The 16,984-nt window shown below is 30.6% G+C and overlaps 1 protein-coding gene across 1 annotated transcript in view; it reads left to right on the top strand.

The window, feature by feature from the left end:
* The first annotated feature begins 1,458 nt into the window (after nucleotides 1–1,458).
* The window catches only part of LOC129909901 (26S proteasome regulatory subunit 6B), a 38,058-nt gene continuing 22,532 nt past the window's right edge, over nucleotides 1,459–16,984 (top strand). Inside the window, exons 1-3 of the mRNA XM_055987054.1 lie at nucleotides 1,459–1,591; nucleotides 1,643–1,729; nucleotides 12,793–13,240. Of these exons, the coding sequence (XP_055843029.1) occupies nucleotides 1,559–1,591; nucleotides 1,643–1,729; nucleotides 12,793–13,240 (568 nt within the window). The 5' untranslated portion in view covers nucleotides 1,459–1,558. The remainder of the gene's footprint in view (nucleotides 1,592–1,642; nucleotides 1,730–12,792; nucleotides 13,241–16,984) is intronic.

The raw sequence follows: 16,984 nt of genomic DNA, 5'->3' as shown, positions 1-16,984 counted from the left end.
AATTCGACTCCTCGATCTGGTATAATCATATACCTGGATCGAAATTTCAATTCAGATTCAATTCGATCTTTAAATCGGTCAAACAAACGGGGTATGAATGTGATGTCATCACAGTTTATGACAACCATAAACAAATTTTACCAAGCGTGGGGGGCATAAACAAAAAATACCATAAACAAAAAATACCAAGACTGGAAACTCGGCGGTCAACTGACGTTTGCCTACAAGCTGCGAGGTGTGGTGAATGTCGTGAACCTATCGTTGTGTTCGTGTTCGATGTGTGGTGAATGTCGTGAATCTATAAATGTGTGCGTTTTAACGTCATTTACCAACGTGGTGGCTTTCACATATATTCACAGACAGCACTGTACACAAAAGGGTTTTGGGAGGAAGGACGTACGAAAGTTTCCAGTCTTGGTATTTTTTGTTTATGAAAAATACCAAGACTGGAAACTCGGCGATCAACTGACGTTTGCCTACAAGCTGCGAGGTGTGGTGAAAGTCGTGAACCTATCGTTGTGTTCGTGTCCGATGTGTGGGGAATGTCGTGAATCTATAAATGTGTGCGTGTTAACGTCATTTACAAACGTGGTGGCTTTCACATATATTCACAGACAGCTCTGGACACGCAAGGGTTTTGGGGGGAAAGACGTACGAAAGCTTCCAGTCTTGGTATTTTTTGTTTATGGTGGGGGGTAAGACGTACGAAAGTTTCCAGACTTGGTATTTTTTTTTTTTGACCAAAAAAAGAACAAGATTTATTTTTTTTTTCACTGAAACTGTTTTTTTTTTATTTAATTTTGGCAAACGAAATCTTCACAATATATACAATATAAAATACAATACATTTTTTTCATTTTATTTTATTTGTTGTTGCTGCTGTTGTTGGTGTTTCTTTAGATGCCCAATTGCATGTTTCACCTTCTGCCTTTTTCTTCGTCATAAGAGATTACATCTACAACACAAACAGAAACACATCACTTTAATCCAAACACTTTGAGTTGAGCGATATATACAACATACCTTTTTTTGTTTCCATATTGTTAATAGTTTGATATAATTGTTTATAATTATACTTATATTTTATTAACAACGACACGAGACACGACGCGACTAAACACTTCAACAAAAAATAACAAAATGACGCTTTTGCTCTTGTTGGCTATGTCTGTCTACTTTTTTTTCCTTTTCTCAGTTTTCACCACGATTCTCTTAGACTTTGTGTTCATACACAAAAAGTTGCAAGTGGATGAGTGCAACCCCGCTTTTCTCGGTCGGAGGTCGGACTGTCTTTTCTGGACTCCGTTTTCTTGCTTGAAGGGAAGGTAGAAAATCTTCCTCTCCATTTTTTCGAACTTTCATTCTCCTTTGTTCTTATGTGCGTCTCGCTCTTTGTGTCTTCGTGTAGAAGCAAACTGGAAGGTAAAATTTTATGGAACCTTGTATGTTTGTTTGTTGGTTTTATTTATTTAGTAATCATTGTTCAGTGTTCAATTGTAAAATTTTACTAAGTCATCATTGAAGTCAAAGCTAGTTGGGAAGAAATTTAAAATAAAAAATGGTTGAAGTTGAATGTATTCTACCAGAAAAAGTAAGTGAAATATTTTATTTAAATTAAGAATCGAATTAAGGTTTTTTTTAGGATGAAGTTTTAGATTTGAAAGGACCCAAAGACGCTCACAGTTCCTTGGACGAATTGGATGTGGATGATCTCTACGTGCGTTATAAGGTAACTTCATGTCTCAAAAACATTCCCGGTACATGTCCGTGCGAATTCTCAATGACACATACGTACAAGTGACAATTATTTGCAAATAAAAGTTGTTTCCTCGATTTCAAGATCATGTTCAAATTTCGTATATATACACTGCTTACCAAAATTAGAAGGACCCTGATACGTTTTTGTTGTTAATTTCTGAATTGTTTTTTCGATTAGAACTTAGTTTGATCTATTCCACATCACTTTAAGAAAAATTAACTAATTTGTTTATTTGATTTTAATTAAAAATTGTTAAGTTTGAAGTTTCAGGTATACGTTAAAATTAGTACCTACAAATTAGGACTTGGCAGGACTGCAGCAAAAAAAGAATTGATAATATTACTATAATTACAATTGAATTTTGACTAATTTAGTATCTACTCGTTCTTAGAAACAAAGAAAAATAGTGCTTATAAGTTGGATAAATTTTCCAACAAACTACTTGGCTGAGTAAATGGAAGTTCTATTCTGCAGAACTGCAGCAGATTTGCATTAATGAATATCCCATTCCCTCCCATTGCTCTATAACCTAAAAACTGCAATAAATAGGTACTGTAATTTCTATAGATTATACTGAATACTAAATACTGAAAGGGTTAAATTGTTTATTGATAGCAATTTGTAAAATCACAGTATTTTGTCAACTAATAGTCGACATTAGCGTTTGATTATTTTTAAGGCTCATTGTTTTTTCGTAATAAATAAACGATATTCAATAGAAATTTAATCTTTTTTTAAATTGGTTTTCTTAAATAAACAAAAAAACACGAGTAAAACTTTCAGCTTGATTTTTTAGAATTGTCAAATCTTTCAAGTGTGTTTAATCCGTAGAAATCCTTCATAAAAGGGATTATCGAATTTCGCTCCGTTTGAAACAATTCTTTTTTGGAAGGAACATGATTTACAGAAAAAAATCGCTCCAAGATAGCCGAAAATTTGATTTTTTCTTTGAAAGGAATTCGAAACTATCCTCTGTGAAACATGATTTTTTATACGGTGCGTCCCGTCATAAGATAAGTACAATTTTAAGGCTGATTCTTCGGTATATTCTTAGAAAAAAAAAATGTTCTACAGTAACGCTCAACGTAAAACTACACTTAGGAGCAAAAAAAAAAAACGGAATCAAATAAATTATTTATATTAAAAACAAAAATTGCAATGGATAAAATAATGTTTCTTCAAGTCTCATGGTCTCATTTAAAAGCTTGAATTGTTGGTAAAAACATAAAAATGCATACGATAGTATTATCGCTATCTGTCAATAAATTGTACTTCAATCTTATAACTTTAAACGAGCTAAAATTGTTTATATATATATATATATATATATAAATATATATAAAATTGGGATCTCGGAAACGGCTCTAACGATTTCGATGAAATTTTCAGGGTTTGTTCATCTAAGCGAGTAAAAAGTTTTGGAAGTATTTTTGGAAAAATCCGCCCACTGCCACGCCCACTTTTTTAACATATAAGTTTTTTCGGGAACGGCTCTAACGATTTCGGTGAAATTTTCAGGGTTTGTTTATATAAGCGAGTAAAAAGTTTTGGAATTTTTTTTTTGAAAAATCCGCCCACTGCCACGCCCACTTTTTTAACATATAAGTTTTTTCGGAAACGGCTCTAACGATTTCGATGAAATTTTCAGGGTTTGTTTGTATAAGCGATTAAAAAGTTTTGGAAGTATTTTTGGAAAAATCCGCCCACTGCCACGCCCACTTTTTTAACATATAAGTTTTTTCGGGAACGGCTCTAACGATTTCGATGAAATTTTCAGGGTTTGTTTATCTAAGAAAGTAAAAAGTTTTGGAAGTTTTTTTTTGGAAAAATCCGCCCACTGCCAAGCCCACTTTTTAAACATAGAATTTTTTTTTGGTAACAACTTTAAAGATTTCGATGAAATTTTGAGGGTTTGGTCTTCTAGGTAAATACAACATTTTGGAAGTATTTTCTCTTATATTAGTTTTTTTTTTAGCGAAGACAGATTCAACGATTTCAATAAATTTTTGAGGGATGGTTCCATGTGTTACGCATTGTTCTTTTTCTTTTTGTTACAATAACTAAACAAAATTTTTTAGATCATGACTTTTTTGATCATGTATTGAAACTTTTAAGTAATTTGTTAATTTGGTATCACTAATTATCTTTGTTTTACGTTTTTTTTTTCATTTTAATGCGACTATTGTTAACGTATAAGAATAAAATAACTCACAAAAAGCAACACCGTTGACCTAATGTCAATCTTATAATATACAGGGTGTCCCAAAAGTAATGGATCAAACGAAATATGCTAATTGGTGAACTTAAGGGCTCTCATAATTTGGTAACTTGTTCATCCCAAATCCTTACGGTTTTCGATTTAATGCAATTCTTGTAAAATTTCGAAAAATGAAAAATCCCTACTTGGCAACAGTACTCTGCTTCTTGCGCCCATTATTGATTTTTGTTTTTTAAAATTCTTTTACGACATTGTCAAATAATTAGGAACAATTAATTAATCAAAATATTTTTTATTCCATAAGCCATTTCGCTGCAAATTAACTAACAGTTTCAAGTTTTATAAAAAAATCTATTTCTAACTTTTATTTGCGACCAACACCGCAAAAAAAATTTTTCGGTGTGAGAATGGTTTATTATTTTAAAAAGTTTCCCTCTTATTGTAGTTTTCAAAAAAGTATAAAAGTTTCCAAAGTTGCAGTTAGATCGCAAAATATTACAAATTGAATTCAACAAAACAGGGTTTTTCAGTTGGTTGTTTTTTGTTCTGAAAAACCCTGTTTTCTTGAATTAAAATAATAATATTTTGCGATTATTGATTAATGGCCGCAGGAAGCAGAATATTGTTGCCAAGTAGGGATTTTTCGAAATTTCACAAGAATTGCATTTAATCGAAACCCGTAAGGATTCGGGATGAACAAGGTTCCAAATTCTGAGAGCCCTTAAGTTCCCCAATCAGCATATTTCGTTTGATCTATTACTTTTGGTACACCCTGTATACCTAAGTAAAAAAAAGAAAGGAGTAAAGCATCCACTGATACAGAAAAAAAACAGGGATAAAAATAGTATTTCTTCATACAAGGCTAAACTTGAAAAAAAGCATAACTTTATATTCACCATCCAAAACTTTCTGACCCGAAAACTAAAGTTTGAACAAAAAGAGATCTCATTGCTGTAAGCATTTTCGATAATGCAGATTCCTGTAACCCTTCTATTCATTGCTGATCGTATATTCAAACTTAAATAAACTGGATTATAAAGTGGGAATGTGGTGTTTTGTAACCCGCGAAAAAACTGGTCATTGCAAACTCAAACCCACTCCAAAAAATTGCTGTTTACATTTGAATTTTTTCACTGAAAGTTATAACATTTAAGGATACCGAGCAAAGCTCGGTCACCCAGGTACTTTTATTTAAATGTTAAATTTTCTTGATACTCTGCTTCAATTTCAGTGTTTTTTTTTCTTACGTTACTATTGATGTTATCTGTCAATAAATTGCACTTCATTTTTTAAAAATGTTAAATTTTTCAGATACTCCCTGTTTCAATTTCAGTCTTTTTTTCCTTACATACTTCATTTATGTTGATTGGATCTTTATAAAGTGAACGGGTTTTTAAGTTCCTAGCATTGATTTAAAGCTTTTATTTCAAGCTTTTCAATGGTACAATTAACGTTCATGTATGTCAATTACATCCTGAGCAATTATCGTTTTTACAGAACGAAAAGTTTGATTCCATTTTGTTGCTCCTAAGTGTACTTACTAGTAGAGTTACTAAAGCAAATTATTAGGGAACCTGGCCGAACAGCTCTGATTTAGTAGATTTTTTTTCAAACGTAGGTAATTAAAAATACTTTAAGGGGTATAGATTAAAAGTTGCCGATGTTGCCGTATTGCTTTTAAAATTAAATTTTTTTTGAACAAAACCATTTTTTTTGCTTAAATTTCATAAAACAAGTGATAGCTAAAAATTCTCTAGGTAATTTAAGAAAAAAAAAATATGGGGGAGTAAGGGACAATCTTCCATCGTTAAAGCGATAAATGCAATTTTCTCACAATCAGACTTCAAACACAAAAAAAATATTTTGAAAACAACGGCAACACCTACAAAATTTTAATATACATTTTTAAAAAGCCAGAAGCTCATTCTTATCTCTTAAATTTAAATCCACTAAATTTAATTAAGAGTTTTTGAAAAATGGTCCTCAAACTCAGAATTAAAAAAAAAAATATCATTAAAAAAATTTATAATGACTTTTTCCAATTTTTTTTTAATAAAATATTAATTTATTTAAAAAAAATTTTTGGCCATAAATGTTATCAGTTGAATTCCGAAGCAGAAAAGGTAATATATCGTGGGCACAACGCCAAAACCACGAATCTGCAAAATTGTAGTTTTGAGAAAAACGGCTTCAAAGTTTTGGAAATACATCTTATAACTTTAAACGAGCTAAAATTGTTTATATATATATATATATATATATAAATATATATAAAATTGGGATCTCGGAAACGGCTCTAACGATTTCGATGAAATTTTCAGGGTTTGTTCATCTAAGCGAGTAAAAAGTTTTGGAAGTATTTTTGGAAAAATCCGCCCACTGCCACGCCCACTTTTTTAACATATAAGTTTTTTCGGGAACGGCTCTAACGATTTCGGTGAAATTTTCAGGGTTTGTTTATATAAGCGAGTAAAAAGTTTTGGAATTTTTTTTTTGAAAAATCCGCCCACTGCCACGCCCACTTTTTTAACATATAAGTTTTTTCGGAAACGGCTCTAACGATTTCGATGAAATTTTCAGGGTTTGTTTGTATAAGCGATTAAAAAGTTTTGGAAGTATTTTTGGAAAAATCCGCCCACTGCCACGCCCACTTTTTTAACATATAAGTTTTTTCGGGAACGGCTCTAACGATTTCGATGAAATTTTCAGGGTTTGTTTATCTAAGAAAGTAAAAAGTTTTGGAAGTTTTTTTTTGGAAAAATCCGCCCACTGCCAAGCCCACTTTTTAAACATAGAATTTTTTTTTGGTAACAACTTTAAAGATTTCGATGAAATTTTGAGGGTTTGGTCTTCTAGGTAAATACAACATTTTGGAAGTATTTTCTCTTATATTAGTTTTTTTTTTAGCGAAGACAGATTCAACGATTTCAATAAATTTTTGAGGGATGGTTCCATGTGTTACGCATTGTTCTTTTTCTTTTTGTTACAATAACTAAACAAAATTTTTTAGATCATGACTTTTTTGATCATGTATTGAAACTTTTAAGTAATTTGTTAATTTGGTATCACTAATTATCTTTGTTTTACGTTTTTTTTTTCATTTTAATGCGACTATTGTTAACGTATAAGAATAAAATAACTCACAAAAAGCAACACCGTTGACCTAATGTCAATCTTATAATATACAGGGTGTCCCAAAAGTAATGGATCAAACGAAATATGCTAATTGGTGAACTTAAGGGCTCTCATAATTTGGTAACTTGTTCATCCCAAATCCTTACGGTTTTCGATTTAATGCAATTCTTGTAAAATTTCGAAAAATGAAAAATCCCTACTTGGCAACAGTACTCTGCTTCTTGCGCCCATTATTGATTTTTGTTTTTTAAAATTCTTTTACGACATTGTCAAATAATTAGGAACAATTAATTAATCAAAATATTTTTTATTCCATAAGCCATTTCGCTGCAAATTAACTAACAGTTTCAAGTTTTATAAAAAAATCTATTTCTAACTTTTATTTGCGACCAACACCGCAAAAAAAATTTTTCGGTGTGAGAATGGTTTATTATTTTAAAAAGTTGCCCTCTTATTGTAGTTTTCAAAAAAGTATAAAAGTTTCCAAAGTTGCAGTTAGATCGCAAAATATTACAAATTGAATTCAACAAAACAGGGTTTTTCAGTTGGTTGTTTTTTGTTCTGAAAAACCCTGTTTTCTTGAATTAAAATAATAATATTTTGCGATTATTGATTAATGGCCGCAGGAAGCAGAATATTGTTGCCAAGTAGGGATTTTTCGAAATTTCACAAGAATTGCATTTAATCGAAACCCGTAAGGATTCGGGATGAACAAGGTTCCAAATTCTGAGAGCCCTTAAGTTCCCCAATCAGCATATTTCGTTTGATCTATTACTTTTGGTACACCCTGTATACCTAAGTAAAAAAAAGAAAGGAGTAAAGCATCCACTGATACAGAAAAAAAACAGGGATAAAAATAGTATTTCTTCATACAAGGCTAAACTTGAAAAAAAGCATAACTTTATATTCACCATCCAAAACTTTCTGACCCGAAAACTAAAGTTTGAACAAAAAGAGATCTCATTGCTGTAAGCATTTTCGATAATGCAGATTCCTGTAACCCTTCTATTCATTGCTGATCGTATATTCAAACTTAAATAAACTGGATTATAAAGTGGGAATGTGGTGTTTTGTAACCCGCGAAAAAACTGGTCATTGCAAACTCAAACCCACTCCAAAAAATTGCTGTTTACATTTGAATTTTTTCACTGAAAGTTATAACATTTAAGGATACCGAGCAAAGCTCGGTCACCCAGGTACTTTTATTTAAATGTTAAATTTTCTTGATACTCTGCTTCAATTTCAGTGTTTTTTTTTCTTACGTTACTATTGATGTTATCTGTCAATAAATTGCACTTCATTTTTTAAAAATGTTAAATTTTTCAGATACTCCCTGTTTCAATTTCAGTCTTTTTTTCCTTACATACTTCATTTATGTTGATTGGATCTTTATAAAGTGAACGGGTTTTTAAGTTCCTAGCATTGATTTAAAGCTTTTATTTCAAGCTTTTCAATGGTACAATTAACGTTCATGTATGTCAATTACATCCTGAGCAATTATCGTTTTTACAGAACGAAAAGTTTGATTCCATTTTGTTGCTCCTAAGTGTACTTACTAGTAGAGTTACTAAAGCAAATTATTAGGGAACCTGGCCGAACAGCTCTGATTTAGTAGATTTTTTTTCAAACGTAGGTAATTAAAAATACTTTAAGGGGTATAGATTAAAAGTTGCCGATGTTGCCGTATTGCTTTTAAAATTAAATTTTTTTTGAACAAAACCATTTTTTTTGCTTAAATTTCATAAAACAAGTGATAGCTAAAAATTCTCTAGGTAATTTAAGAAAAAAAAAATATGGGGGAGTAAGGGACAATCTTCCATCGTTAAAGCGATAAATGCAATTTTCTCACAATCAGACTTCAAACACAAAAAAAATATTTTGAAAACAACGGCAACACCTACAAAATTTTAATATACATTTTTAAAAAGCCAGAAGCTCATTCTTATCTCTTAAATTTAAATCCACTAAATTTAATTAAGAGTTTTTGAAAAATGGTCCTCAAACTCAGAATTAAAAAAAAAAATATCATTAAAAAAATTTATAATGACTTTTTCCAATTTTTTTTTAATAAAATATTAATTTATTTAAAAAAAATTTTTGGCCATAAATGTTATCAGTTGAATTCCGAAGCAGAAAAGGTAATATATCGTGGGCACAACGCCAAAACCACGAATCTGCAAAATTGTAGTTTTGAGAAAAACGGCTTCAAAGTTTTGGAAATACATCTTATAACTTTAAACGAGCTAAAATTGTTTATATATATATATATATATATATAAATATATATAAAATTGGGATCTCGGAAACGGCTCTAACGATTTCGATGAAATTTTCAGGGTTTGTTCATCTAAGCGAGTAAAAAGTTTTGGAAGTATTTTTGGAAAAATCCGCCCACTGCCACGCCCACTTTTTTAACATATAAGTTTTTTCGGGAACGGCTCTAACGATTTCGGTGAAATTTTCAGGGTTTGTTTATATAAGCGAGTAAAAAGTTTTGGAATTTTTTTTTTGAAAAATCCGCCCACTGCCACGCCCACTTTTTTAACATATAAGTTTTTTCGGAAACGGCTCTAACGATTTCGATGAAATTTTCAGGGTTTGTTTGTATAAGCGATTAAAAAGTTTTGGAAGTATTTTTGGAAAAATCCGCCCACTGCCACGCCCACTTTTTTAACATATAAGTTTTTTCGGGAACGGCTCTAACGATTTCGATGAAATTTTCAGGGTTTGTTTATCTAAGAAAGTAAAAAGTTTTGGAAGTTTTTTTTTGGAAAAATCCGCCCACTGCCAAGCCCACTTTTTAAACATAGAATTTTTTTTTGGTAACAACTTTAAAGATTTCGATGAAATTTTGAGGGTTTGGTCTTCTAGGTAAATACAACATTTTGGAAGTATTTTCTCTTATATTAGTTTTTTTTTTAGCGAAGACAGATTCAACGATTTCAATAAATTTTTGAGGGATGGTTCCATGTGTTACGCATTGTTCTTTTTCTTTTTGTTACAATAACTAAACAAAATTTTTTAGATCATGACTTTTTTGATCATGTATTGAAACTTTTAAGTAATTTGTTAATTTGGTATCACTAATTATCTTTGTTTTACGTTTTTTTTTTCATTTTAATGCGACTATTGTTAACGTATAAGAATAAAATAACTCACAAAAAGCAACACCGTTGACCTAATGTCAATCTTATAATATACAGGGTGTCCCAAAAGTAATGGATCAAACGAAATATGCTAATTGGTGAACTTAAGGGCTCTCATAATTTGGTAACTTGTTCATCCCAAATCCTTACGGTTTTCGATTTAATGCAATTCTTGTAAAATTTCGAAAAATGAAAAATCCCTACTTGGCAACAGTACTCTGCTTCTTGCGCCCATTATTGATTTTTGTTTTTTAAAATTCTTTTACGACATTGTCAAATAATTAGGAACAATTAATTAATCAAAATATTTTTTATTCCATAAGCCATTTCGCTGCAAATTAACTAACAGTTTCAAGTTTTATAAAAAAATCTATTTCTAACTTTTATTTGCGACCAACACCGCAAAAAAAATTTTTCGGTGTGAGAATGGTTTATTATTTTAAAAAGTTGCCCTCTTATTGTAGTTTTCAAAAAAGTATAAAAGTTTCCAAAGTTGCAGTTAGATCGCAAAATATTACAAATTGAATTCAACAAAACAGGGTTTTTCAGTTGGTTGTTTTTTGTTCTGAAAAACCCTGTTTTCTTGAATTAAAATAATAATATTTTGCGATTATTGATTAATGGCCGCAGGAAGCAGAATATTGTTGCCAAGTAGGGATTTTTCGAAATTTCACAAGAATTGCATTTAATCGAAACCCGTAAGGATTCGGGATGAACAAGGTTCCAAATTCTGAGAGCCCTTAAGTTCCCCAATCAGCATATTTCGTTTGATCTATTACTTTTGGTACACCCTGTATACCTAAGTAAAAAAAAGAAAGGAGTAAAGCATCCACTGATACAGAAAAAAAACAGGGATAAAAATAGTATTTCTTCATACAAGGCTAAACTTGAAAAAAAGCATAACTTTATATTCACCATCCAAAACTTTCTGACCCGAAAACTAAAGTTTGAACAAAAAGAGATCTCATTGCTGTAAGCATTTTCGATAATGCAGATTCCTGTAACCCTTCTATTCATTGCTGATCGTATATTCAAACTTAAATAAACTGGATTATAAAGTGGGAATGTGGTGTTTTGTAACCCGCGAAAAAACTGGTCATTGCAAACTCAAACCCACTCCAAAAAATTGCTGTTTACATTTGAATTTTTTCACTGAAAGTTATAACATTTAAGGATACCGAGCAAAGCTCGGTCACCCAGGTACTGCAATCTTATGGGAACTCGTTCTGCGGAAATGGATATTTTAGGCTTTTAGGCAACAGATGGATGATTGGGGTCGAAGCAGTGGACAGAGGGACCGATAACAAGTTAAATGACGCATTAAAGTGAAAATGTCCAAAAATGCAGATTCGCGGTTTTGGCTTTGTGCCGACGATATATCACACTTTTGAAAAAAATTTAAAATTACTTCAATTTCAATGGGTTTATTTGATAAAAACTGAATTTTTGCATTGATTTTCTCAAAGATTTTGCAAATAAGAACTTTAAACTTTTGCTATTTAACTTTCAACAATAAGGGCTATTGAATAAATAAAAAATAACTATACTTAAATTTTGAATTTAAAAAAAAAATAAATTAAATTTTTTTTCAAAATTTCTATTAAAAAAAGTTCTTCGAAAATGAAATACTTTTTAATTTTTTTCATTAACTGTAATACATATTGACATTTCCTTTTATAATTTCAAATCATAATAAATGTGGCCTTCAAAATTTGAAAAATAAATTCATTTTATATTACGAAAAAGTTTTAAAAACGACATGTTAAAATTTTGTCAATAATTTTTGTTTTCAAAAATCTGAGTTTTTTTAAAAGCCCTTCATTCAATTAACTTAATTTTAATTTTACAAATGTGACTAAGCTTCTAGCTTTTTAAAAATGTATATTTATATATTGTAGGTCTGATCTTATAAGAAAGAAAAAACTACCACAGATCTTAAAATATTACGTACTGTCCAGACGATCAGATCTTCTATACTTATGCAAGATGTGGTGCTTGCCATAAAGTTAAGAATGTCACGTTATTCCTCGGTACAAAAATTGTCTGGTAATTTTCTAGGCTTGACCTCCATAGAAAACGTCTTTTGGAGCTTTTCCCCTTTTATACGTTAATTTTTATGAAAAAGTATCAATTCTTTGACTTTTTTTTAGTCAATCCGTATCTACATGATAAGTGTAAGTAAATGAGACAAAAAAAATTGAGATATTGCGACAAAAACTTTAAAAATCCAATAACATGAACCAAAATATTGTATTTTTTTCGTTTGGGCATAATAATATGGCAAGGTACTGTAATATACTACTACATGATATTTTATCAATTTATTCTTTTGAATGTACAAAAAATACACAGTATTGCCAAACGCTCATTACGTATAAATTTTTAAAGAATGTTTTTTAATGACGTTGAACATTTTACAAATCAGTGTTTTGCTGCTTGATGACTGACATTTGTACACTTTTTTGATGTTTCTTTACGTTTTTTTTTATTCATAGTTATTTGTTTTATAGAAATGCATACATACTATTTTTTAGAAACTACAAAAAACTCTAGAATTCCTTGAAGTTCAAGAAGAATACATCAAGGATGAACAGAGAAACTTAAAGAAAGAATATCTTCACGCTCAAGAGGAAGTTAAACGTATTCAGTCTGTTCCACTTGTTATTGGACAATTTTTGGAAGCCGTGGACCAGAACACTGGCATCGTGGGTTCTACCACTGGTTCTAATTATTATGTAAGGATTCTTTCAACGATCGACAGAGAATTACTCAAGCCATCTGCTTCAGTTGCTTTGCATAAGCACAGTAACGCTTTGGTCGATGTTCTACCACCAGAAGCTGACAGTTCTATTTCGATGTTGCAACCCGACGAGAAACCAGATGTTAGTTATGCTGATATTGGTGGTATGGATATGCAGAAACAGGAGATTCGCGAAGCTGTTGAGCTTCCATTAACACACTTTGAATTGTATAAACAAATTGGTGAGCTAACAATGTTTTCTTTTTTTTCAAGTTTGTATGTATGTATATATTTTTGTATGTATTTTTGTTTCAAAAGACTTGGTAAACAGAAATAAATGCATTCCTTTGGAGGCATTTATCTACTGCTTAGTACTCAAAGTTGATTTCGACTACTATTTCTCTATTGAAAAAGTAGCTCAAAGCAACTTCAAGTAAATCATAAGACAAATGTTCCAAAAGAAACGCAGCTGTTATAAATTATGATCCTAAGGGGCCAGTTATAGCGATCAGGAAAATGAATCAGGAAAAATTTTCAAACAGATATTTTGTAAATTAATTACACGTATAGAATACGTGTAATTCGATTTGAAACACAAACGCTTAACCAATCGATTTATAAATGACTCAAAGAATTTTTTTCGAACAGAAAATTTATTTGATGATGCAAATTCATTTTTCGTGCCAGCTGATTGACATTTGACACAAAATGAAACAAATCGTTTCCCTGAAGTGTTTTAAATTTTTCCAGGGGCCCTATTTCGTATTACGAAACGAAAGGCAAAACAACGATACCCAGGACAACGATAGTCACGACATAGAGCGATTTAGTACAACGTTAATGCATGGTTGAAAATATTGCCAGATCAAAATGAAAAAACAATTTTTTTTTCAAGCGTACCAACTTCACGCCAATGAAAAACCGTCAAAAAATAAGTAGATAAACAAAATCTTCAGTGGCAAAAAAATTTTCTTTTACTTTTCTTGTGCTATTTAATAATGTTTTCTATTCAAAAACTTAATAAAATTGACTTTATGGACATATTTTGTGATTTCCACTATTTATTTTATACATAAGTTTAAAGAAGAAAATCATCTTTCCCAGAACTTTATCTCTGCCATTGTTAATTGGACATGAAGATTGAGATCAATTGTTTGTTTTATCGTTTTGTTGTGTTGTGGTGCTTTAAAAAAAATTGCTTCTTCGTTTTAATATTTGAGTATGTTTATAATATTTTTTATTTCATTGCAATCAGTGAAAATAAAATTGGCTTCGAAGTTTGGCAATTTGTTTTTTTTTTTCTAAGCAAGACAAACGATCGTATTGGCTAATCGCATTTGAACAAGAACGAAGTAGTTTCAACGATAATCGTTTTACAAAATAGGGCCCCAGTTCCACTGCATACGAAAAATTTGTTCGTGTGTATTTCAATCAGGAAAAGAAGAGAGTAGGTAGATTTTGTGTTTGTCAATTGACGTAAGTTTTCATGATCGGAATAAACGAGCATCAGGAAAAATTATTCAATTACATACTGTATCTTTTTTCCTGATGCATTTTAATGTTCGCTATAACCGACATCTAAGTGGGCTGTAGGTCTGTCTTGTAATTTAATATTTCGTTGAAGTTTCGGCCATGGTTACCCCTTTTTCAATACTCTAAAGTAAAAAATGTATATTCTAAAAATACTTAAAAAAATCTAAATTAAAATCTATACCTACTTACAATATTTTAAAATAATAAATTTTAAGAAGAGCAATGTTGTGAAAAACTGGATTGTTAGCTAAACAGTATTGTTTCTGTCAATGTTTATTCAATTTGAACATAACATGGTCTTCAAATATATTCAAGACAAGAGAACTTGTGAAAGCGAAGACTAAAATCGACCCCACGTCATGGTCGTTTCCAACTCCTTTTTGGTTATTTTTGGCTCTGGAAATTAACTTGCTAGAATGTCAAACAAGAAAAGACATTATTCCTAATAATTAAATATACATAACAATATTTTTTGAATTGAAAAAAAAAAAAATTATGAATATTAACTCCCACCTTAAGTTGCTTCTGCAAAATCAAATAGATTGATTTGATTTTTGATTTATTTATTTTATTAATTATATACACTAGACTGGGCCAAAAAAATAAAATATTTTTTTTTTTGAAAGTTACTTCGAAAATCTTGTTCAGGATGATGAAAAAAAAATTTGGTGAAAATTTGAGCCCCGTTAAAAATAATTTTAAGAGGTCTATCATCGGTGTTTTTTATTTTTATACATGATATGATGTGTTACAACAGAACTGCTAGACGATCAAAGTAAAAAAAAATTCTGTTCATTTTTTCTTATATAAAATTATATTTCCTACAAAAAAGATCTGATTGAAAATTTTCGTCAGACGAGCCGTATTCGAGTAGTTAAGCTTTTTAAATCGAAGTGTTTTTTTTAATTTGACTGTTTCACTTTGGAATTTTGTGATGACCAAATAAGTGAATAGAAAAATAAAACCACGACAGATTCTTATAGGAAATTTAATTTTCTACAAAAAATGTCTCTTAGTAATTTTCCCTAAATTGAGTTCTGAAGAAGTTGTTCACGATTTAAATCGAGAAAAAAATTAAAAAATCAATTTTTAAATCGTGAATAACTTCTTCAGAACTCAATTTAGGGAAAATTACTATGAGACCTTTTTTGTAGAGAATTAAATTTCCTATAAGAATCTGTCGTGGCTTTATTTTTCTATTCACTTATTTGGTCATCACAAAATTCCAAAGTGAAACAGTCAAATTGAAAAAAAAAAAGCTTAATTACTCGAATACGGCTCGTCTGACGAAAATTTTCAATCAGATCTTTTTTGTAGGAAATATAATTTTATATAAGAAAAAATGAACAGAATTTTTTTTTACTTTGATCGTCTAGCAGTTCTGTTGTAACACATCATATCATGTATAAAAATAAAAAACACCGATGATAGACCTCTTAAAATTATTTTTAACGGCTCAAATTTTCACCAAATTTTTTTTTCATCATCCTGATCAAGATTTTCGAAGTAACTTTCAAAAAAAAAATATTTTATTTTTTTGGCCCAGTCTAATATACACTGCCGGTCACTTGAATACGTCCACATTTTAGTTCATCTTATTTTTAGCCTGGCTTGGTATTTATTGCAATGGTACATCTTTTTTACATACGTAACGAGAGAACATCTTTATGCGCTTAGCTTAGGAAAAAAAAAATTGTCTTGGGACCTACCGTTCTTCTCACACGGTAGCTAGACAAAATCTATTCATAAAAACAAGTATATTTTTTGACTCATCTGAATAGACTCAAAAGCAAAAATGTTAATAAATGATGAGTTGCATGGGTCAGTTGGACTCAAAATTGTGTCTGTCAATAAATCTGATTGTCTATAACCTATAAGGACGAAAACGGCTCGAAAAAAATTATTAGGCGCGGAAAAAATTGCGAAAATAAAAGAAGTCTTTGAATTAGGCCGAAACCAACGATGCATTGGGACAAAAATTAACACAAGTTAAAATTTAGTATGCAGTTATTCGCGCAATATCCAAGGGTATAGAAACAACATTTACAATCGAAGTTGCTTAGCCACAACATTGGCCGATAGATGTGCAATGATCTGAACAGCATTACTTCGCACTAAAAATTAAGCTGAAAACCGGTATGAAATGCAGTTTAACGACGGCAAAACGGGTTGTCAGAAGTGGTAAACATTTGAGAAGAACAAATCTTCGCAAAAACTACCACTTTACAAACCACGAAAAGAAACTCGCCTCCAATAGTAAAAAAAAAATGTCGTGAAAGTCGAATTTCCAACCGGTGATTTTACAAAGGAAAAAAATGAATTAAGTTAACCCTGAGGTCTAAATTCCTATTTGTATGACCTTCGTAGAGAGAAGGATTATTTTAAGTTGTCTGCATAACTGTGAAGGGAGTGTCATTAAGTGCAAGCTATTTTTTAAGCTATTGCATAGATTT

Source organism: Episyrphus balteatus, chromosome 2 (genome assembly GCF_945859705.1).
Source record: "Episyrphus balteatus chromosome 2, idEpiBalt1.1, whole genome shotgun sequence".
Taxonomy (NCBI): domain Eukaryota; kingdom Metazoa; phylum Arthropoda; class Insecta; order Diptera; family Syrphidae; genus Episyrphus; species Episyrphus balteatus.
This window is presented reverse-complemented; position numbering and strand designations above follow the sequence as displayed.